This window comes from Sus scrofa, chromosome X, assembly GCF_000003025.6.
Source record: "Sus scrofa isolate TJ Tabasco breed Duroc chromosome X, Sscrofa11.1, whole genome shotgun sequence".
Lineage (NCBI taxonomy): Eukaryota > Metazoa > Chordata > Mammalia > Artiodactyla > Suidae > Sus > Sus scrofa.
In genome coordinates this window covers 7,927,736-7,949,897 of record NC_010461.5, presented here as the reverse complement: position 1 = coordinate 7,949,897, position 22,162 = coordinate 7,927,736, and the positions used below count along the sequence as shown (strand labels likewise).

The 22,162-nt window shown below is 46.2% G+C and overlaps 1 protein-coding gene across 5 annotated transcripts in view; it reads left to right on the top strand.

The window, feature by feature from the left end:
- Positions 1-22,162, top strand: part of ARHGAP6 (Rho GTPase activating protein 6) — a 530,729-nt gene that overhangs the window by 491,682 nt on the left and 16,885 nt on the right. For all 5 annotated transcript variants that reach the window (XM_021080043.1, XM_021080046.1, XM_021080047.1 and 2 more), the window contains exons 9-10: positions 5,681-5,860; positions 19,825-19,922. In XM_021080043.1, coding sequence (XP_020935702.1) covers positions 5,681-5,860; positions 19,825-19,922 — 278 coding nt within the window. The remainder of the gene's footprint in view (positions 1-5,680; positions 5,861-19,824; positions 19,923-22,162) is intronic.

The window sequence follows — 22,162 nt, the reverse complement described above, 5'->3', positions numbered from 1 at the left end:
TTCATACTATGGCACAGACACCTTATCTCAGCAGACACAGCTCTTCAGTAGATATAATTCTTATAATTGTTAAGGAGCTATATTACCTGTCTGGGTGTCAGCGTTTACTGAGGATGGAAATGAGAGAAGCTGTAGAATCATCTGTCTAATCATTGCGTGACGGCAAAGCCTTGTCTGAATTCCTAGGTACGTCTAGTCGCTTCTCTACCATTGCTTACGTGCTGTGTGAGAAGAGCGCTGGGTCTTAGGTGATTAGAAGACCTTGAGGAAAGCCAGATGTCCAGCTGAACTCATTTGTGCCTGTTTAAAATCATTTGGGGACGTTTTTTCAGTTCAAATGTTGAACAAGACTGCATTGCCTATGGCAAAGGGAAGAAAATGTTCTTGGCGAAGTACACATGGCACTTGGCATGCCAACCCACTAGCTGCCATTTTTGTATCTCCCACCGCGTGTGCTTTGTGCTCGGGGCTTTAGACAAGTAGTATAGCCGACCCTCCGTGAAGCAAGAGAGATATCATTGTCCTCATGTTTCAGAGGTGGAAACGGAAGGCTGGAGGGGTTAAGTTATTTACCCAGTGTTCCCCAGGGAGCTTCCACTTATGGTCGTGCAAGTTGTGTATTCGTACATTCACAACTCGGGGGCGGGGGGAGGCATGGACCCCATAGTAGCTGCAGATTTGCAGTTATCAGGACAATATCCCAGCAGATGGCAGTAAAATATCTTGAAGAAGGGGTCCTTTTTCTAATGCACACAAAGGTGTCAGATTGGCTAGTAGTCAACTTGGTCCCTTGAGTAGCAACGTCCCAATTGTGCCTCCAACCCAGACTGGTCTAAATTACGGCAAATAGAAAAATAGAATAGTAAGTAGGAAAAAAAAACTCTGTTCGGGAGTGGGGGGGGTCTGCCTCACAGTTTCCAACTTCCATATGATGGACCAGGTAATTTTGCATTGTGGGGGCTGCCTAGTGCGTTGTGGGATGCTTAGCGCTACTCACTTGATGCGAGTAGCAGCTCCCCACTGATGCTGCCCTAGGTGTGACAGCTGAAAGTGTCTCTAAACATTGGCAGGTTTCCCCAGGGAGGAGGGGGCGCCCCGAATCACCCCTGGTTGGGAACACTTGCTAGCTTTCTCACTCACTGATCATGTGTTCTTGAACAAAGCTATTAACCTCCCTAAACCTGGGTTTCCTTATCTGAATTCTGGAGATAAGGTTTCTTCAACTGGTCCTGTGCAGTCATTGAGAAAACGAGTTTATATGAAGGAATATCAAAATATTCTGACAACAGCAAAGTGTACAGGAACCAAGAAATGACAATGGTTTCTAGACACTCTTGTTCCAAACCTTGAATCAAAGTGAAGGACTAGTAACCAAAAATGAAAGCAACAGAGGAAATATGAGGAGAGGAAGGCTTCCGTGAAATGGTTAGAAGTTACAGGGAGACAAGTGGCGCTGCCATCTTGGGCTGGAATTAAGGCTGCAGGGTGGGAACATACTGATGAGGTCTGGGGGGACATTGGGCTGTGTTCCTAGAATCCCGAATGCCTTTGTTAGGGGGTAGGTTGATTCTTTCTCACCATGAATCTTTGGAAGGATCCGATTACAGTGATATAACCCATGTTGTAGATTGGTTGGAGATAGGGGGAGAGTGAGGTAGCAGGTTTTTGTAGGAGCAGTGATACGGAAGAGGGCAATTCACATTATAAATCTTTCCATGTAAGAATGACCTTGGTATTTGAATCACTTGTGTTCTGAGCGCCAACTCTGTGTTCCTTTAAACCAGTCAGCATTGTTGAGGAATTTTCTGGTTACCAATCCCAGGATGCTGTGGCATCTAGGAGGTGGAAGGGGGTGAACACACAAGGAAAATTTAGCATTAAAGCATGCAGCTCAGCATCGCTGCAGAATGTCAGAGAAGTGGTGACTATGGGCCACACAAGTTAGGAATAGCTCTGTGCAGGAGACTGAACTTAAACTACATATCCAAGAGTGTGTAGGGATTGAGTCTATGAGCCATATATGCATGGCATGGGGATGGGAGCTAGCTGAAAACCCCTTCTTGAAGAAGTGAGGCGGGGAGGGAGAGGACTGAGAGAGGTTCTTTGTTCACTGTTTTTGAAGTTGGTTTGGCATGAGCAGGGAGAGAATTCAGACTGGGAAGACTGGGGTGAGACAAACATTCCACTGTCAAATATAGTCAAGAAACAAGGCATTTTCCAACGTTTTCTCTTACGTGTCTGTGTGTCTGTGTAGATGTATCACAAATTTGCTGGGTGCTTATTACAGCTTGCAACAGGGAGAAAAGTGAACCAGCGCATGAAGGAGCTTGGGGGCTCACCCAAGACTCTGCCAGCACCTTGCTTCGTGACCTTGTTTGTATAAAATAGAGGAAGAGGAAGGAAAACAGGGTTGGGGTAGGGGCAGGTCTGAGCTTCCTCCTTTATAAAATGAATACAATATTTCCTTTCTCATAGGTGCTTAAACTTTGATGCATCCCTAACTCATAGGATCTTAAAGACGTCTCAACGAAAGGCATGAGAAAAATGATTGACTGGTCAATCAGTGCTTTTCTTGGGGGAAAAAATAGTGGGATTTTATCAAACGGTGGCGGCTTGCTGTCTTGTGCTTGTTTTGTTTTATTCCATGTTGTTTAGTTTGCTATTTGTTTTGCTCCTTGGGGAAAAGGAGGAATACTCCAGTGTAAGAAAGCTTTCATTTCTTCTAGAAAGAACATTGCAGGATCATAATTGAAACCTCTTGAGCAGTGGTTTTTCAGGTGGTCTAAGAACCCCCTGGCGTGGCATGGAAAATGTGGCGTGAATGTAGTTTTGCGGGGAGAGTGTCCAGGGCTGGCCTTTCAGTTCATCAGAGAGTCTATGAGGCCAAAAAAAAAAAAAAACAAGTTCTGAACCAGCAACACAGGGCTGGGATTACTGACCTTGGACGAGATACACGCCTCCAAGAAATGAGAGTCTGGCTTGGGAACTGTAGCAGGACCTAACCCGAACCCCGACCCTCCTGCTCCTCACCCCGCTCCGGGCCCGGCTCTGGAGCCAAGTTTTCCCACGTTCCGGCTCTGCCAGCCAGAGTGAGTGGCGGGGGGCGCAGGGGGCTGCCTGGAGCCGGGCTCTGCACTTCACTTTGCTCATCTGTAACATAAGGACAACAGCAGCAGCGGCTTCCCAAGCGCATAGTGAGAAGGCATTGAAACAGCCTGTGCAGAGCCTCCAGCCCAGGGACTGTATGTGCTAAACGTTTTTTAAAAAATGTATCTTGCTGAAGTATAGTTGATTTACAAGGTTAAGTTCTGTGGTACAGCCAAGTGACTCAGACATGCATATATGTGTATGTATATATATTCTTTTTCACGTTCTTTTCCATTATGGTTTATCACAAGCTATTGAATATGGCTCCCTGTGCTCTATGGGAAGACGTGTCGTTGATCCAATTCCATGTATAATAGTTTGCCTCTGCTAACCCCAAACTCCAAATCCTTTGCTCCCCCACCGACGTGCTAAACTTGTAATCACTGTGAGGCTTGGAAATGATCCACGATGCTTCTTGAGTAGCGATAAATGTTTTCCTTGAATTGGCTGATAATGACATCATGAGCCAAGTCCAAGTACACGTTCTATTACCCAATCATAAGTATAGAGAGATGGATGGGTAGGTAGGTAGATAGATGGGTAGATAGATATGCTGAAACAGGAGGTGCAAGAGTGGATGCCCTCTGTGACCGAGTCTCCTTTCCAGTTGAAAAAAACAAAACAAGGACTTCCCGTCGTGGCGCAGGGGTTAACAAATCCGACTAGGAACCATGAGGTTGCGGGTTCGATCCCTGGCCTTGCTCCGTGGGTTAAGGATCCTGCGTTGCTGTGAGCTGTGGTGTAGGTGGCAGACGCGGCTCGGATCCCGAGTTGCTGTGGCTCTGGTGTAGGCTGGCAGTTACAGCTTCGATTGGACCCCTAGCCTGGGAACCTCCATGTGCCGAGGGAAGCGGCCCTAGGGGAAAAAAAAACAAAAACCAGTGAACCCAAAGCAAAGCGAAGCATAAAAGCGTTAACAAAAAAAAAAAAAAAGCGTTAACAAAGCACAGCAGCATGGTCTGCAGCTGGACTCTGTGCAGTTGTTCAGAGGGATTGTATTGCTTTCCCGGAATAGCAGCAGGAGAAGGAGAGCGGAAACAGAGTTCTGGAGTGTCCTCCTGTTAAACATTCTTTTAAAAGAAAACAAATCTTCGACTTGATCCTGTTTTGAAAAAGAGAGAGAGAGAGAGACCCCTGATACTAAGAGGAAAGGGGAAAGCCTTCCAGACGCCTCTGAGTTCGAAAGGGATGAATTCGAAAATGGCACATGCTTGATTTTTCTCCTCTGCCGTAAAGTTCCAGGAAGAGAAATGAAAAACAACCCCCAAACTTGTCAAGTCTTACATCCCTGAGCTGAAGCGAAGAGAATAGTAGTGGAAGCGTCATTGTATATAAAGGGCACTTGCTTGGAAGTTCCCCGTGTTTGCCACGGGAAATCAGTTCCCTTGGCGGCAAACCTGAAAACAGCCTTGCCTTCTAAAAATAACACACCCCATGTGCCATGCTGGGCACGCAGGGATGGGGAGCCACCAGCTCCAGGCTCCGTGGGACAAAGTCAGGACTCGGGAGGTTTTGGCCCAGCTGTGAGTCAGGAATTGATTCTGGGCGTGAATTTTTTTTTTTTTTTTTTTTTTTTTTTTTTGCTGTGCACCCAGATGCCTCTCAAAAGCTGTGCAGATCTTTAGGCCAAGGGTCCCCACCAAGCAGCTTCAGTTCCCCTGCTTACCTGGGCAGTCATAGACATTCAAATAATTTCGCCAAGAGAACGAAAAACATGCCTGGACCGGTGGTTCTCAACCAGGGGCAGTATGCGTTGACTTTCACCTGGCCTTTGCCTGCCTCTCCTGCAGCTGAGCTTTCCGGGTTCCCTTGGCGTGCTGGACACGTTTCTGTCTTCGCAGATGGTGTTTCTCACCACTGTCACACTGCCCCCTGCGAGGCAGCAACCCTGCTTTTCAGCCCGGAAATCTCTTTGCTCCTTCAGGCTTTTGTACCAATGTCGCTACCTCTTTGGAGTATCCCTGGGACCTTCAGAGTTGATAGTTTCGTGCTTGGTACTCACTACTTATACTAGAGAAGTTTACTTCGCCCCCTAGAATGTAAACTCTTTAAAATAAGGACTGAGTTGTGATCATTGTTGGGAACATTTAAAATAATTAGAACCCTAGTTATGCCTAGCCTATGGTGTGCTGAGTGGATGGGTTAATAGATGATGGATTGATGGATGAAGGGCTAGATGGATGGATGAACAGATGCACGGATGGATGGTCAGTTGGCTGGAGGGATGAATGGATGGATAGACATTAATGTTTTTTAAGAGCGGACAGGATAGAAATTTTATAAGTACCAGTTTTACGATGAAAGAGTTATAAAATTGTAGTCAGTAGGCTGTTGAGATGACCACTGAGCCATGAACTTCGATGTAAGATACGAAGCCCCAGGGAAATGATGGTGCTTCCCATGCATCCCGACAGAGCTAATGTAGTCCTTGCAGAAAGAAAAGGGACAGGACAAGGACTCTACTGCTTATTGGACGACTCAGCATCTTGAAGAGCAAAACTAACAAGCATCCTTGTATCCTCTGCTTCTGTAGGTCACGGGGAACAAAATGACATCTCTCAACTTGGCCACCATATTTGGACCCAACCTGCTGCACAAGCAGAAGTCGTCAGACAAAGAATTCTCGGTCCAGAGTTCTGCTCGAGCTGAAGAGAGCACAGCCATCATTGCCGTGGTGCAGAAGATGATTGAAAATTATGAAGCCCTGTTCATGGTAGGTGGCCCCTCTTTGGCGGGACATCTGGGCTAGCAGCCTACCGGCTGCCTCTCAGTGGCGTAATGAAACTCAGGCACGTCTCCTTGTGGTCCGCAGTGCTGGTCACTGATTGAAGTCCTTGGAAGCCAGGCAGTCTCCGTAGCAATAGACATCTCCCTACCTATGGTGTCCCTGTAAATTTGCGATTCCGGGAGTTCCCGTTGTGGCGCAGTGGTTAACGAATCCGACTAGGAACCATGAGGTTGCGGGTTCGGTCCCTGCCCTTGCTCAGTGGGTTAACGATCCGGCGTTGCCGTGAGCTGTGGGGTAGGTTGCAGATGCGGCTCGGATCCCGCGTTGCTGTGGCTCTGGTGTAGGCCAGTGGCTACAGCTCCGACTGGACCCCTAGCCTGGGAACCTCCATATGCCGCAGGAGCAGCCCAAGAAATAGCAAAAAGACAAAAAAAAAAAAAAAAATTTGCGATTCCGTGTTTCAACAGACAGATGCACATGATACTTTTGCGTTGTCCCCTGGACAACGGTCATGCTTTGGAGTCATTTAATGATTTATATAGCAACCTGCTCACCGCTCCTCAGGTGAGAAAACCTTTCTTTTTGGAATTATGCGTGGCTCTCATAAAGTCATGTATTTATAACCCTCCTCCGCGGTGGTACCCCGTCCAGGGTCAATCTGGATATTTTGCTTCCTGCGCGAAGCTTTACCTGTCTTTCCAGGGTCCTTCTCACCTCACTTTCCCATGTCACCTCTGTGTCCCTTGAGCCCGATTACCGTTCCTATTGACGTTTGTGTTTGTCCACGTTGCGTTGAGGTCTTTTATGACTGTTTCCCCTGGTAGCTTATGAAGGCACTTCAGGCACAAGCTGCGCCCTTGTTATCTCCTCCCTGTATCCTCTGTACATTTTTGGAAGGTCCCCCGTCTGGCAGGCACTCAGTAAATATTTTTTTGATTTGTATCGGATTACCAGTTCCTGTTTTCCTTCAGAAAACTGCGTTGCTTTTGCTCCAACTTCCCTTGAATCATTAAAGCAAATGCCAACTTTCTTGTGTTTCTGTTCGCCGCTCACATTGCATGTCAAAACTGACGAGAACTTTCTCCGTGTTCCGTCTCTTATTTCTCTTTTGAATTTGTAAACGCTCACCATAAATCTTACCTGCTCCACCAGAGCCTCTTAAGGAATCGTTTTTCGTATGCCTTCTTTTAGCTTCAGCGCCATCCCTGTCCGATTCGGTTATTTTGTGTAAATTTGAGAGCCCATGCTATGGAATATTTGCCCTCTCTGTCTCACCTTTGCGATTATGACCAAGGCATTTAGTCCCCAGTAAGCATCAGTTTCAGCTCCTGTGAAATGGGAAGAAAAATTAAAATAGGACGTATTTGCCAGGGTGCTCCCCAGAATCCTTTGATATGCGAAAGCATTCTGCAAATGTAAAATTCTATGCAAATGTTAAATGATGATTATACTGGTTGGGCACCACATGTCGTCGGTGCAAATCTCAGGACTTCACCACAACAGACATAAATATATGATTCACATAAAGTTTAATCAGATGCTTAGCAGACAGCCCTTCAGGTGGTGATTTAGGGACCCCAGCGCCTTGCATCTTAAGACTCTGCAATCTTCTAGGATGTTTTGGGCCAAACCTAGAAGGGATATCGGCCATGCACATCCCATTGGCCAGAACTTAGCCACAGGCCATACTGAACTGCAAGGGAAGCTGAGAAATGTGTTCTTGCTGGATGCCCAGGAGGAAGAGAAAATGGATTTACCACAATGAAAAGTTCACTGAGCTAGAACGGAGGCTTGCTCCTCTTTGAGTCTCTGAGGCCCTGCCCGTGTGTTGCACGCAGTAAGCTCTCAAAAAACCTGGAAATTTTCATTAACTCTATGTAAATTTCACCCTACAGCCCAAATGCTCATAATTATTTTCATATTTGGATGAATCAAATGTCTGCATTTTTCAACATTTTCATCAAGTCTTAGGTCGTGTATCATCTTGCCAAGGAGTGTTGGCATTGTCTCAGGCTTTCTGGATTTTCTTTACAAAACAAAATCATACCTCTTGTCAATCTTAATTCCATTCTCTAAATTCTGTTTTCTAGGCAAAGTTCTTCACATGAAACCACAAACCATCAGGCATTTCTTTTCACCTCAGATTCGGGCACGTCTCTTCCCGGCCTCCTTGAAAGTTCATTTGCCCCCATTTTTTTTTTTTAATTGTACCCTTCCTCTCCTTCCATTTCAGGCTGCCCGGATTACTAAGAGCAGCAGCTGAGTGGCAATATTCCATCTTTTTGAATATTTTCCAAATCCGATCTTTGTTTTCCACGCCCTGTAGAGACAGACTGATGTCGAGCTTATCTTGGGTAGCCGCTCATCTTTGCCTTCCCCAGTTTGGTCTGTGCTTCTCAATGAGGCCATCTCTGGCCACCTTGTCTAAAATACAGCCCCCTCCCATGGCCTCCCCTCCCATTCCCTTTCCTTGCCTTTTCTTCTTCGCACTCACCCGTCATAATAAGGGCTTTACTAATTTCTCTTGTTTGTGTTTCCCTTTGCAAATGTCAGCGCCCTGGCAGTGCGAATTTTTGTGCATTTCCATGTCCTTTCTTTACCGTATTACCTGTGGGCCTGGCCCATGGGAGAAACCCAAGGAATATGGGTTGAGTTAATGAGTGATTCAGGGGTGGCTCTATGACATCTGATCTGCATATTACCTGTCCTTACTCCTTATTCCTATGGAAAGGTTTGGGAATGGAGGAATTAAGGATACTTTTCGCAGGGTAAGTTCACCATTAATGTAAGCATTCTTGATCTCCTTAGGCAGATGATGTGACTTTTGTACTGAGGAAAGGGATAATCAAGTAAGAGGAAAGGCAGGAGAAGCTCCCCAGCCTGCATCAGGAAAAAGAAAACTGGCTCTGGAACCAGAAACTTTGCTATAGTCTTATCTTTGCTTACACATTAGCTGTGTGACCTCATCTTCTTAGATTTCCTTTCTTTCGTTAGCAAAGGACTAGGTTAGCATGAAAGATAACCAGGATCCCTTCTAATTCCAAAATCTGCATGGTGAGTTCCCGTCGTGGCGCAGCGGTTAACGAATCCGACTAGGAACCATGAGGTTGCGGGTTCGGTCCCTGGCCTTGCTCCATGGGTTAAGGATCTGGCGTGGCCGTGAGCTGTGGCGTAGGTTGCAGACGCTGCTCGGATCCCGCGTTGCTGTGGCTGTGGTGTAGGCCGGCGGCTACAGTTCCGATTCAACCCCTAGCCTGGGAACCTCCATGTGCCACGGGAGCGGCCCTAGAAAAGGCAAAAAGACAAAAAAAAAAAAAAAAAAAAAATCCGCATGGTTCTAGGCCCTAGCACTAGGTCCACTTCTTTTATTAATCAGTCTCATCATTTTGCAGATTCTTTTGGCATATTTGGCATTTCAGAGTTTAGTTTGTTATACCAAAGCCGGTGGCTGGTGGGCAAGGGAGGTCTGTGTAGCTGGACAAAAATTCAGTCATGTGTATAGCTGTTTCATTTTGTTTTGTTTTATTTAGTTTTGTTTTAAGGAGCTTTCAAAATTAGCACAGTCATTCCAAACAAGGAAGGATGAAGCTAGACAGGACCTGGTGGTTAAAGGTACCTAGCAGTTGTTCTGTTTCAGTCTTGGAAGGGCTTTTGCGCTTAGAGAGGGAGGCATCACTTCTCATTGGCATTAGCAAGGAAGACTGGGAGTTCCCTTTCTGGCTCAGTGGATTAAGAGCCCAACTAGTATCCATGAGGATGCAGGTTCAGTCCTTGGCCCTGCTCCGTGGGTTAAGGATCTGAGATTGCCAGGAGCTACTTAGTACATCACAGACATGGCTGCCAGATCTGGTGTTGCTGTGGCTGTGGCACAGGCCAGCAGCTGTCGCTCCAGTTTGACCCCTAGCCTGGGAACTTCCATATCCCACACATTGAAGCCTTAAAAAAAAGAAGAAGAAGAAAAAGAAAAAAAAAAAGAAGAAAGGAAGACTCATTAGAAAAGGTGGCTGGGAGTTCCCGTGTCATGGCTCAGTGGTTAACGAATCCGACTAGGAACCATGAGGTTGCGGGTTCGATCCCTGGCCTCACTCCGTGGGTTAAGGATCCCGTGTTGCTGTGGCTGTGGTGTAGGCCGGTGGCTACAGCTCCGATTCAACCCCTAGCCTGGGAACCTCCATGTGCTATGGAAGCAGTCCAAGAAATGGCAAAAAGACAAAAAAAAAAAAAAAAAGAAGAAGAAGAAGAAGAAAGAAAAGGTGGCTGTAGCTTGTCCTTGAAGGCAGAATGCACCCTGGAGGCAGCGATTCCACTGAAGAACTGATGGAAGGGACGTAAAACCCCCACAGAGGCCTGGCGGGGACCCAGCATTTGTTCTGCGTGTTAGACTGTCCTTCATCTCCTCGTGTTGAGACTGCCTCTCCCAAGTGGCCAGTGTCTGAGTTAGTGGGAAAGAGCAGAAAAGAACCTGGCTTTCTTCCACAATCCCGAAGAGGTACCCGATTTCATAGGCTGACACACAGTTCAAGAGTGTGGCTAGGATAGTCTTTTGTGCTGGTTGCCAGCTTTTCAGGCCCTGGGTTAGACATCCCAGAGCTGGAAAGAGGTCATGATAACAGCTGTCATGATCACTCTATCAAAAGGCCAAGGCAGCAGGTGGCAATAGTGGTTCTCGAACTTGAACAGGCAGCAGAGTCAAAAAAAAAAAAAAAAGTCTGACATTCAGATTCCTGGGCTACAGTCCAGAGAATCAAACTGAGTAGTACTGAGATGGGGCCCAGCACTGTAAACTTTTTTTTTGTCTTTTGTCTTTTTAGGGCCACACCCATGGCTTATGGAGGTTCCCAGGCTAGGGGTCCAATCAGAGCTGTAGCTGTTGGCCTGCGCCACAGCCACAGCAACGCAGGATCCGAGCCACATCTGTGACCTACACCACAGCTCACGGCAATGCCAGATCCTTAACCCACTGACCCAGGGCAGGGATCGAACCCACAACCTCATGGTTCCTAGTTGAGATTCGTTTCCGCTGTGCCAGGCCGGGAACTCCAGCATTGTAAACTCTCTAATGAACACCTCCAGGGCATTCTGGCAGTTTCCTAACCACACCTTAGGAAACCACATCTTGGGAAATTCCCACAATGGTGGGGAGACTGTGAGCTTTGGAATCAGCTCCCAGAATTCAGAGCTCTGCTCCGCCTCGCATTTGTCCCATGATCTTGGCCCTACACTTACTTACCTCCCCTAAGTCTTCGTTCTTCTTTTGGGAAAAAAAAAAAAATGAAATGAAGCTTTCAGGATCATTTTGAGAATTAGAAATGACATTTTAAGGCACATCGGACAGGAGTTCCCTGGTGGCTCGGCAGCTTAAGGATCCAGTGTTGTCACTGCTGTGACTTGGGTCACTGCTGTGGCACGGGGTCAATCCTTGGCCTGGGAACTTCCGCCTACCACAGTTGTGGCCAAAAGAAAATAAAATAAGGCTCTTAGGACAGAAACGGACATACACTAGGCCCTCCAAAAAAAAAAAAAAAAAAATCACTGCGTTATTATTACATGAAATTGACCAGGCGCCTGCCCTACTAAAGCACCTTTAGGTGTCATCTTCACATGAAGCCCACCCCAACCACACAGTGTAGCACTGTGACCTGCTCCCACACATACAGACACCCAGCCATTCGCACGTCTGTTTCTTTCAGCCGTAGCACCTATCACGTTCAACTCACTATATAATGTATTTATTATGCTTGTTGGAACCTAACAGAATGCAAACCATATGAAGGCTGGGCGGGGGTGGGGGGGTCTGTTGTATTTACTAATAGCCACAGCACCTAGAAGATACTTGGCAGAAAACGAGTATGGAGTAATTATCTGTTTAAAAAATACTGCAATAATGCATGGCTAAAGAAAAAAAAAATGCATCTTTGTCGTTTGTTGTTGCTTCACTGCCCATACTCCGAAGATTCCCTAACCTTTAAATCATAAGCCTCCGTTTCTGCTCTCAACAACTATTTGCATATGAGAAGACATAAAACAATACTCTCTCTGGGAACCCTGGAAATAAAAGAGAAGAATCGTGCCTATCTAGAAAGGGTCACTGGTGGTGTAAGGCAGAAAGCATTCACGGACTAAATCAGGAACACATTAATTGTTCCGAAAATTGTGGCTTCCGTCCCTGATGTTGGGAATTCCAGAGAAAATTCATCGTGGCTCTTGGAATGAATAAGAGCTTCAGAGCAGGCTGGAGAAAAGCGTCAGCTGAGTCCCAGGGCTGACACTTCTAGGGCTTCTTTTTTGGAGAGAGGAAAAGAAGAGAAGGCACGGCCCTTGTGGGCTGAAGAAAAGTGCCGAGCACCCTGGAGACGTGGGAACACCAGCGCGTTCCCACCCTGCTGGTTGGTCAGCCTGAGCTGGGGCCCAGCTTAGTGCACATGGGAAATTTCGAATGAGAACTACTGGGAGCAAGGGTCAGAGGCTGGGATGAGGATTCCAAGCCCAGAAGCCAAGCTTTGCTCTCTGTTCTCTTCTTTCCCGGCACAAATCGCATCTTTCCTAAGGCTTCTTTTGCATGCCAAGTCCGAAGGACTCCAGCGGTACCCCAGGTCATCAAACAAGAAGCCACCCCGTACTGACACATCCAGATAATTATATATGATTTCCGTTTCCCTCTTTTCTGTAACCACTGTGTTTTAAATAACCACTGTTTATGTGCCAGGGGTCACATCATTGGCTTCTTCTAAATTTCACCACCATTTCATGAGGAGTCAGCCAAGACAGCGCGTGCAAGTGATGCAAAAACTAAGAGAATTGTTTCGCCAGCACGATGCCTCCCCACACAAAAGACGAGATGCTTTAATGTGATGTCACAGATAGGAAAAAAACCATTTGGCCAGGTGGGAGGAGGAAAAAGACTATTTTAGGCAGTTTGAAATGGAGGAGGGGACAGCTTTCACCTCTCTGGACGGATCATAACCCCGACCCATTCGATGTCCAAATATATGTGTTCCTACCGGAGCCTGCTCGCCTTGTCCCCGTCTGCAGCGACAGAATGCATGTGCACTTGGTGACACATGCAGGTGGAGGGGAGCAGAAGCATATGATACCCGAGCTCTCTCCCGTCCTTCGACCCATTCCCATGTCACAAAGGCTGCTCGCTGCTCTCCATCTCCCTCGGGTCATCATCCGCCCTCAGGGCTTCCCGGCAGAGTCCTGGGCTCTTCGACCACACTTGTTCAGTCACGTGGCCCAGCTGCCCAGAAAGGCTGCCTGGCACCTGTTAGGCATGTGAGAAAATTCTCTTGAGCTTCATGCATTCCGACCCTTTCAATGCACCCTGACCTCCTTACCTGCTATTCATCCAGCCTCCACCGCAGAGCTTCGCAAAGGTTCTAAGCCAGCCCTGCCCGTGTTTGAGCTTCTGCTCTCATAAACAGCCAAAGTGATTTCTTTCAAGGTGTTTGTTAGCCGAAAAAAATGTCCTCGTGACTCTCAGTGACATTTACCTCCGCTGGGGAGTATCAGAGTTTTAAAGGCAAAGCATCCTTCTCGGTTCAGTGCCAAGTGGTGGCTCGGTGTGAAACCCCTCGTGGCGAGTCCAGCAGGGCTGGGTCCTGGGAAGGGCTCTTCGACGTGCCCTCAGTGGTGACCAGAAGTGACTTAATAAATGGAGAAAAGCGTTTTTCCTTCTCTTTGGTTTATGGAAGAAATTGCATCCTAGCAGTTATACCCTAGGCAATCATTCAGGGTTTCATTTTTAATTTGATAGGGTGGATTTTAATTGTGACAGTTTTATTCCTTCTTGTGTACAGGGTTTACATTTTTTTCTCTGGAGCAGGAGAGTCCAAAGTTCTTTGGATTTTTGAAATAGCATTATGATTTGAAGGAACACATGAAAATCGAAGGAGTTGCGTCTCCAGATAAACACAGCCATAAATGGTACCCTTAGAATACATCTAAGGTTACTGAATAGTCGACTAAAACCCAGTAGAGATTTTGACTTGAAACAGTAAGTTGCCAGTGAAGAAGGACTTTGGGATGGGTTTCGTTTCTTCATTTAAGTGTCCAGAATTGGTTGATTTTTTTTTTTTAAATAATGTGTTTTTCCCAACCTTATTCCTTAGTTTCCATTTCGCTCTCTACAAAATCCCAGAAGAAAAAAATGAAAAAAAAAAAAAACCTGTTGTTTATTGAATCATACTTTTCGTTCTTAGAGTTTTTTATATTGATGGGAACAGCAGTTTAAGAACTCGTTAGAAAGCAATAGAGATCCTCAGTTGGGAAAGGAAATTTCTTTTCCAACTCCAGAAATGAGTAGCCAGGAATTTTGCTAGAACCTGACATGGGTACTGCTTACAAGTAGAGAGAAGCATCTAGACAAAGGCACCATAACCAGTGTATACCGTAACGCCCAATAATCCTGGGTTCTTTCTTATTATTCCTTATTAGTAGCCATTCCAACATTTGCTCAGCATCCGTTGGGTAGAAAGCATCGCCCTAGTTTGTGTTCTGGAAGAACGGAAAATGGACTGCATGAGTGAGCAAGTAGGTGAAGAGTCATGGATATGCAGGTAGGACTTTCAATTGTAAGGTGGAGAAGAATCAACTATAGGTGGCTGCAAACATCCGGATTTATTATCTCACATAATAAGAAGGCTGGGGGCACAATTTAAGCCGCTCACCTGCACTTACACTCTCCCTGCTCCGCCATCTCTCGCTGTGAGAACAGTCATTTCCAGCACTTCTTGCAGCCATTACCACATCCAGTCACAAAGAGAGTATTTTCAGAGTTCCCTGGTGGCTCCACAGATGAAGGATCTGATGTTGTCACTGCTGCGGCTCAGGTGTGATCCCTAGCCCTGGAACATTCACATGCCACAGGTCTCTGCTCTTGACTGTCCCTCGAATTGCTAGAGTTACAGCCTGCAGCCTCGTGGTCCCTCAGCTGCAATGGTCTTGAAGCCAGACATGGCAAGAGGAAAGTCCACAAGCTAGTTACCCGCCAGAAGTGTTAAGCAAAAGAAAAGAGTGATGTTTCTTTGCCAGCACACAGGATAAGATGCAGAAATTGATGCCTGTGAGTCAAGGGAAAAAAAAAAACATTGACCCACTCCACCTTGCTTTCATTTTCGGTTTTTTTTTGGGGGGGGGTTGCTTTTTTTTTGCTTTTCTTTTTTTAGGTGTTTAATTGATCATTTTGTCTCTTTCCAACAAAACCTTTTATTCTAAACTTCTTTGCCATGGGTAGAGTACTTTCACATTTGTTAGCCTTTTGCTCCCTACAACATCTGCATAAAGGCCAATGGGCCGGATAGGAGATGCCCGGATTTTCAGATGCAGGAACAGAATCCTAAAGAAGAGGGTTGATCATAATTATAAGCAGCAGAGCCAACCCTGGACCTCAGGCGCTATCAGTTCTTGGTCAGATATTCTTTCAACAGCATCCTAAGTGCTGAAAAGAAAACGCATCCGTGAATGGTCTGCCTGGATAGTTCTTCTCCCTTAATGTAAAGCCGCTGCTTCCCATCAGCTCCTTCCCTTGGCTTTTGTTTCTCTGTTAAGTACCTAAATGAATAGAAAATGAATGCTCATCCAATTGAACTGAGCCAGTAGCTTGAAATTTTTGTTAAATAAGAGGAAATGAAATGTGCAAATGTAGACGGTAAGAGGAATTATTGGGAGAACAGCACTGGGGGCTGTTGTGTGAATATTAAAAGTCACTTCCAAATTCTCTACCCTCATTTTCCCACTGGCTCCAATTTTCTGAACCTTCCTTTATTTAAAAATTGGTTTTATCATGTGAATTTTGGAAGCTGCCTTGACTCATTTTGTAACAAGACGGCATAGAAATTAATTAATTAAAATAACGAATTATGTACACTGTAGTAAGTCTGGCATAATACGTAGCAAAATATTGTCGACCCTTCCCGCAATACACAGATCCACATTTTTAAGCTATATCTTTTTACTTATTTGTAAATAGCGTCTCCCAGCCAAAATGGTATCATGGGTCTTTTAAGAAGAAATTGTAAATAGGTTTATAGCACTGACTCTATTTGCACTTGTTACCGAGCAAGGGTTGTTATAACTGGCTGGGAATCAAGCCAAGTTGAATAAATGAAAACTCTGAATTGCAGAATAGTTTGGGGTTTTTCTGTTTTTGTTTTGTTTTGTCTTGTTTTTGTTTTTGGCCACACCTGCAGCATGCAGAAGTTCCTGGGTCAGGGATGGAACCCGCGCCATAGCCATGACAACGCCAGATCCTTAACCGCTAGGCCACCAGGGACTCCCCAGAACAGTTTTTTTTTTTTTTAATGTATGGAAAGTTATTTTTAAATGATACTTCCTATAACCTATTCTAACAATATATCCAAAGTGATAATTTATCATTAGACACACCATAGACTCAGAGAACTAATACTGTCACGTATGCACCCGTCCGAAGGCCATGCGCTCCAATTGTTTCTTCTTAGTAGGAATGGATTGGGGCTTGGAGCAAAAATTTTTATTACATGTCTCAGCTTAGAAAATTTTCAATAAAACTAACTGGACAAAAATACATGTGTTTTCCTAATTTGCTCATGGGAGGTTCCTTCTAAAAAAATAAACAAACAGTATATACATATTTGGCCTATAGTATTTTTTGCTCTGCTGTTCATTTTTTTTAAATGAGTTCTCTGTCATCTCGTTTTCACCCTTTGAATATTAATTTCTGAAAAAGCCATGGAATCATGCGCATCTGTTGGATCGCGTTGTTTATACAAAGTATCAGTTGTTGTTAAATGGATTGAATGTATCCCGTAAAGAGAACAGACTCTCTCAGCCTTGACCTTAAAGCCCCGCCCTTTCTCTTCTCCTTCCCTTCTCACTCCCAGGCCACTGCATCGGATCAGAGAGCTTTCAATAGCATCCCCACGGGTCTCCCAAATGTCTCTGTTCAGCCCGGGACCCCCCCTGAACCCCAGATCCTTTTCCTGATCACCTCCGCGCTCTTGCCTTCGTTTGGTTGTCTCACCGGCCTTGGCGATACCAAAGCCACGCTCCTCACCTTGACCCCCGGGCTCCTCCTCCTCCTGCAGCTCCTCTACCCCAGTGAGCAGCAACCCCATCCTTCCTGGTGCTTAGGCCTCCAAGGCCAAAGTCCTTGCCTCTTCTTCCTCTCCAGCTCCCTCTCCCGCTGCATCTCTCGCTCCAGCCAAGCCGTTTGCTAAGGCTGTCGTCTCTACCTTGGCCGTCTCCAGGATCCAAACGCCACGCTGACCAGGCCCCTAGAGCATGTCTCTTGTGGATGCCTCGCCAGCACTTGTGGATGTCTGTGTGCACCCCTGGTTTTACCCCCTGCTTCCCTGCAGTCTCTTAGCAATCCGCCAGCCAGGGTGAGGACCAGTCATCGCATCCTCTGCTCAGAACTTGCAGTGGCTCCCTGCCCACTGAGAGGGAGAGCAGAAGGCCTCGTCGTGACCCCTGAGACTCCCCCACATCTGGTCTTGGTTACCTGGCCTCCTTCCTGCCGTTTGCCTGCTTCCTCTCGCTTCTCTTCCAGACTCACCCGCCTCCTCCCTGCTGCTGACTCGAGACCTCGCTAATTCTTTCTTCCTTCTGCTTGGAACGATTTTTTTCCAACTCCTTCATCCACCGCAGTTCGCGGCTCCCGCGTCCGTTTCTCTGACAGTCGTGTTTACATTGCACCCCAGCCGCACCCCAGGATTCCTCAGTGCCCTTCGTCACTTCATTTTGCCCCATGCCATCCATGGTATTCTTTCTGTTCCTTTCTTTACTGCCAGTCTTCTCCTATTCACTGTCAGCTTCAAGGAGACATGCATTCTCGTCTGTTTGGTTTGCAGCTGAATCCTAGCATCCAGTGCCTGGCACTCAGGAGGCATTCACCGCATATTTATGTCATGAATTAAAGGAATGAGGTGGGAAATGGCCAGAGTGGGAAGCACAGTGGTACCAAAGTGTGTGGGGATGACTGCCAGGGGAGAAGGTGGGAAGTACAGATTGAAGCAAGGCAGCAAGTGAAGGACTTCAGCTATGGGGCTAAAAAGGGTTTTGAGCAGGCAAGTGTCTTGATCAGAGCCTTCTGCCAACCATGCAGAGAAGAAATTTGATGCTTCTATTGTAGGCAACAGCACGCAGGTTTGAGAGCTGTTGTAGCAAAGGCCCATCCAGGAGGCATCTTTCAACTAAAAGCTCAAACTACACGGGGTGCTGGGGGAGGGGCTCACTTAGCTAAACAATCCAAGGGCAGGTATGGCTTCAGGCATCGCTTTACCTAGGATTCGAATGCTGTCCTTACCTTCCTCTCCGGTTCTCGGAGTTGTTTCTTCCATTGTCAGCACCGTCCTCGGCCCCTGTGTCCTGTCTCTTCGAGGTGTCTGGGAAATTCTCGCAGCTTTTCACTGCTTCTAAGGAAGTCACATGCTCATGGCGCAAGCAAGCCCGGTCATCTGGGAAGGGAATGATCCCTGACTTCGGCTAGGGTCCCCCTCAAGCTAGAGATTGGGGAGCGGGTAGTTCTGCAGGGGGAACGTGGGGTGTGACTGTTATAAGAAAAGAGAACTGGAATCTGGGAGTGACTGACAGATGACTGACTACAAAGGGGTGATGAGGGCTCAGACGTGGACCAGTGCAGTCGGAATGGAACAGAGAGGAAGGCAGTAACAGGCATCACCGAGCTGAAGTCAAACGGGGTCTCCTGGCTCTGAACATGGAGGGAAAGGACCCAGAGAAGTTTGAATCCAAGCCAGGTTTGGGGCTTGCGCGACTAGGGTCTGGCCATGGCATTGATGAAGATTCAGAATGAAGTAGGAAGAGCAGATTTATGAGAGCAGGAAAGCATCTTGTTGCTGTCTCATCCCTGTTTTTATTAATAAAATTGTTTCCAGCCTCTTAGAGCTCAAGAAGAATTGAGCTCTGCAAGAGACAGCAGGCCAGTTCTTCCACCAACGACTCATTCTCTGAAGACTTGGCCCCACACTTTTTAAGATTCTTGTCTCCAAGCCCACGTGTGAGAGAATCAGACTGAAAATGCATGTTCGCCTCTCTAGAATTGCCTTGGGTTGAGCTAGCCGCATCTACAGAAGAGAAAATCACTGGAGCCAAGTTCAATCTCTTCTCCTAGGAAAGTCCCAGATGAGGGATTTAGGGCTGGAAGGCCATCTAGGGCATGCCTCATCACATGGTGAAGGGAGAAACTTCTCGCTGTGGATGGTCCAGGATGCAAGGAAGTAGTGAAGGCAGGCATCGAAGGACAAAGTGACATGTGCAAATGCAGTAGTCAGCATTTTTTTCAGGTGTTTACTCTCTGCCAGGTGCGGTTCTCAATTCTCAACATGTAAGAAGTCCTTTAGTCACATCATTCGCCATTTGTGCTGAGTACTCTTTTTTTTTTTCTATTACTCAAATGCATTTATCCCATCTGTAGTTGTATAATGATCATCACAATCCAATGTCACAGGATTTCCATCCCACAGCCCAAGCTGTGGTGGGTACTCTTATTATTTCCAGTTTACAGATGAGGGCACTGAGACCTAGAAAAGTTATCCACCTTGCCAGAAGTCCCACAGCCAGTGAATGGAACTGGCACTCAAATATGCCTGTTGTCTTGGCAGAGTTATAAATCTGAACTCCAGAAAGTGTCCCCATGTGAACGCTAAATTACAAAGGCCATTCCTCTTAACCACGCGATTTTGCTTATTCAAAGCCAAGACAGTCAAGTCAGGGCAACAGAGGTCCCCACATGGGTAGGGGACCTCCAGTCACAAGTGGGATGACAATTCAGATTGGATAGGACTCTTCGGTCATCATCCAGCTTGTGCTAAGAAGTCAACGGATTGTCTGATGCTGTTCTCTTAACAACTTGTAAGCCCCCCTTTGATGCTCTTGTCAAGGTGCCACTGCCCATAGTTCACCTCTTTCTGGAGTGGTTTTATTTATGCCTCACCCTTTGACCCCTGCAGGTTCCCCCGGATCTCCAGAACGAAGTGCTGATCAGCCTGTTGGAGACCGACCCGGACGTGGTTGACTATTTACTCAGAAGGAAGGCTTCCCAATCTTCGTGAGTAGACCAGCTTTTTGATCTTCTAAAGCTGCCTGGGGGATTTCTATTTTCATTTCCAAGGAATTAGAAAAGTTGACATAACTCCATGCAGAGTGACTCGAAGTGGAATTTTGGCAACCTTCTGGCGAATCTGACCCATCCACCTCAACGGGAAGTGCTTCAGCCTTAGCCATGCACTTAGCACATTAGACATGGCTTGATGGGATTTTTCTGGTTCATTTTTGTCTTTTTTTAGCCCCTTGAGATCCTTTGGACGGTGTTTACTGGGAGGGGGAAAAAGCCCCACTAAGTCACTGGCAGGAAGCTCAGGTAGTGGCTGTGATGTGTATCTGTGATTCCACTTCTGGAATCTGAAAACCTGTGTTTAGGGGCCCCCAAGGCTGCAGCTAGATGCATCTTATGCCCCGTGCAGTTTACCAGCGGCACAGGTGCCTTACCAAACCATGACACAGACCTCAGCCAAGGCTTAGGGACCCACTTGAAATTCGAGGTGTTCACCCTCTTGACACTTTTTTTGCTCTTTATAGCTAGCGTCCTTTTGATAAAAATGCACTCTGCCCTCCACATGGACCCATGTTTACAATGAGGAGAATACAAGCCTTGCTGAATGCTGTGGTTGTCCTCTCAAGGAGAAGCACTGAATTTTTTCATTCATCCGATTGCATGATTTCTCTCAACCATTTGCCATAGAGACACAGTGTGTGGGGGTGCTGAACGATTTAACCAAGCCAGTTAAGGGATCATTAATTTGCATCATTAACCAGGAGCGATGTTGCCACCGTGACCCTCAACCTTAAATTTGCCACAGGGAAAGTCTCCCTCCGTAAAAGTGTCGTTTATGCCGTGCTTGCTCTCTCCCGGAATTTCAACAATTCTAAGACACGCTTCCCCCCAGGTTTTATCTTCTCTGAAATTGAGATTAATCCTATCATCGGTTGACGTGTCTTCCATCAATTCATAGCATGTTTTTCTCTCTTAGTCATATATAAAATACTCCAACGGTATGAGTTAGTCAATGGTGTCTCAGAAACGCGGACACCCATTAAATTGTTCTTTTCTATTGAGGTCTAATTTGATGGACTCATTTTCTTTGAAAACGATTTCAGACATTTAAAAAATTATATCCTTTAGAGAAATGTGACAAAAAGAAATTGCACATGGTCCGGAACTCCTTCTTTCCTGGGTCATTACGTTAATAGCCCTGCAAAGTTCAGCTGCAAGCCCTGTCCTCAAGAGCAGGGAAGAATTTTTAAGTGGATCATCCTTGCCAGAGTGCTTTGTAAAATCCATTTCGGTGCCAATCATGAGCAAGATCAATTCTGGTGCAAGTAAGACATTCCGCCTGGGTTCAAGCCCCAAGAGCCACCGGGGGGCGGGGGGGATAAAAATGTATTCAAATTGATATAAGTGGCTTGGCATTTCATGGGCTTTCTTTTCATGTCAGGGAATTGAGCTCACTTACATTTTTCCAAGATTTCTAACTGTCATCAACGCGTGGGTTCTAATTCAAACTAACAAATGGCCTTTCTTCACAGTAGATCTTGTGTCACCAGAATCTAAAGGAACTCTTTTTTCCTCCCCTTTGCAAGAAAACAGACATGCTGGCCCTTCTATTTGTGAATCCGCATTAAGCTGCATTTACAATTCTTCTCTTCAGGGAAGGCTAGAAAACACACACCTAAGAAAAAAAACAACGCACTGGTTTTTGACTTGCCGGATTTCTGCTTTTATATGGCCTTTTAAAATATGTAAATATTAATACTTTGAAGAATAGGTGCTCGAAGGCATTTTTATGTGGTTTTCAAGTACACTCTTGGCATATCAATGCCAAGACGTGAGCCTTTCTTTCTCTCCTCTTAGGAAAAGGAGGAAGCCTACATATTAAGCCCGTCCCAAACGTACAGTTGTGCAGCCTCTTCTGTTCCCCACGCCTATAGAAATAAGAATTGTAAGGTCTAGGCAAGCTGACCCTACACCACGATGTTAGGGCTTCAAGGAAAGGGAGGCGAGGTCGCAGGAGCTCTGAAGATGGCAGGGACCTGTGTGCCCTAACAGAAAACACGTGGAGAAGACTGGCTTAGGAAGAGGGAGAAGGAAGAGTTATTTTGTTTCCCTCCAGGTCAGGGCAAGCCCAGAGGTTTGATAATGCTATCATGAAGTAGAAATACATCCGTTAATAAATAAACATTTATTTGTAATGGCTCGCAAGTCTTAACCCTCTAGCTGTAGGCGGTCTT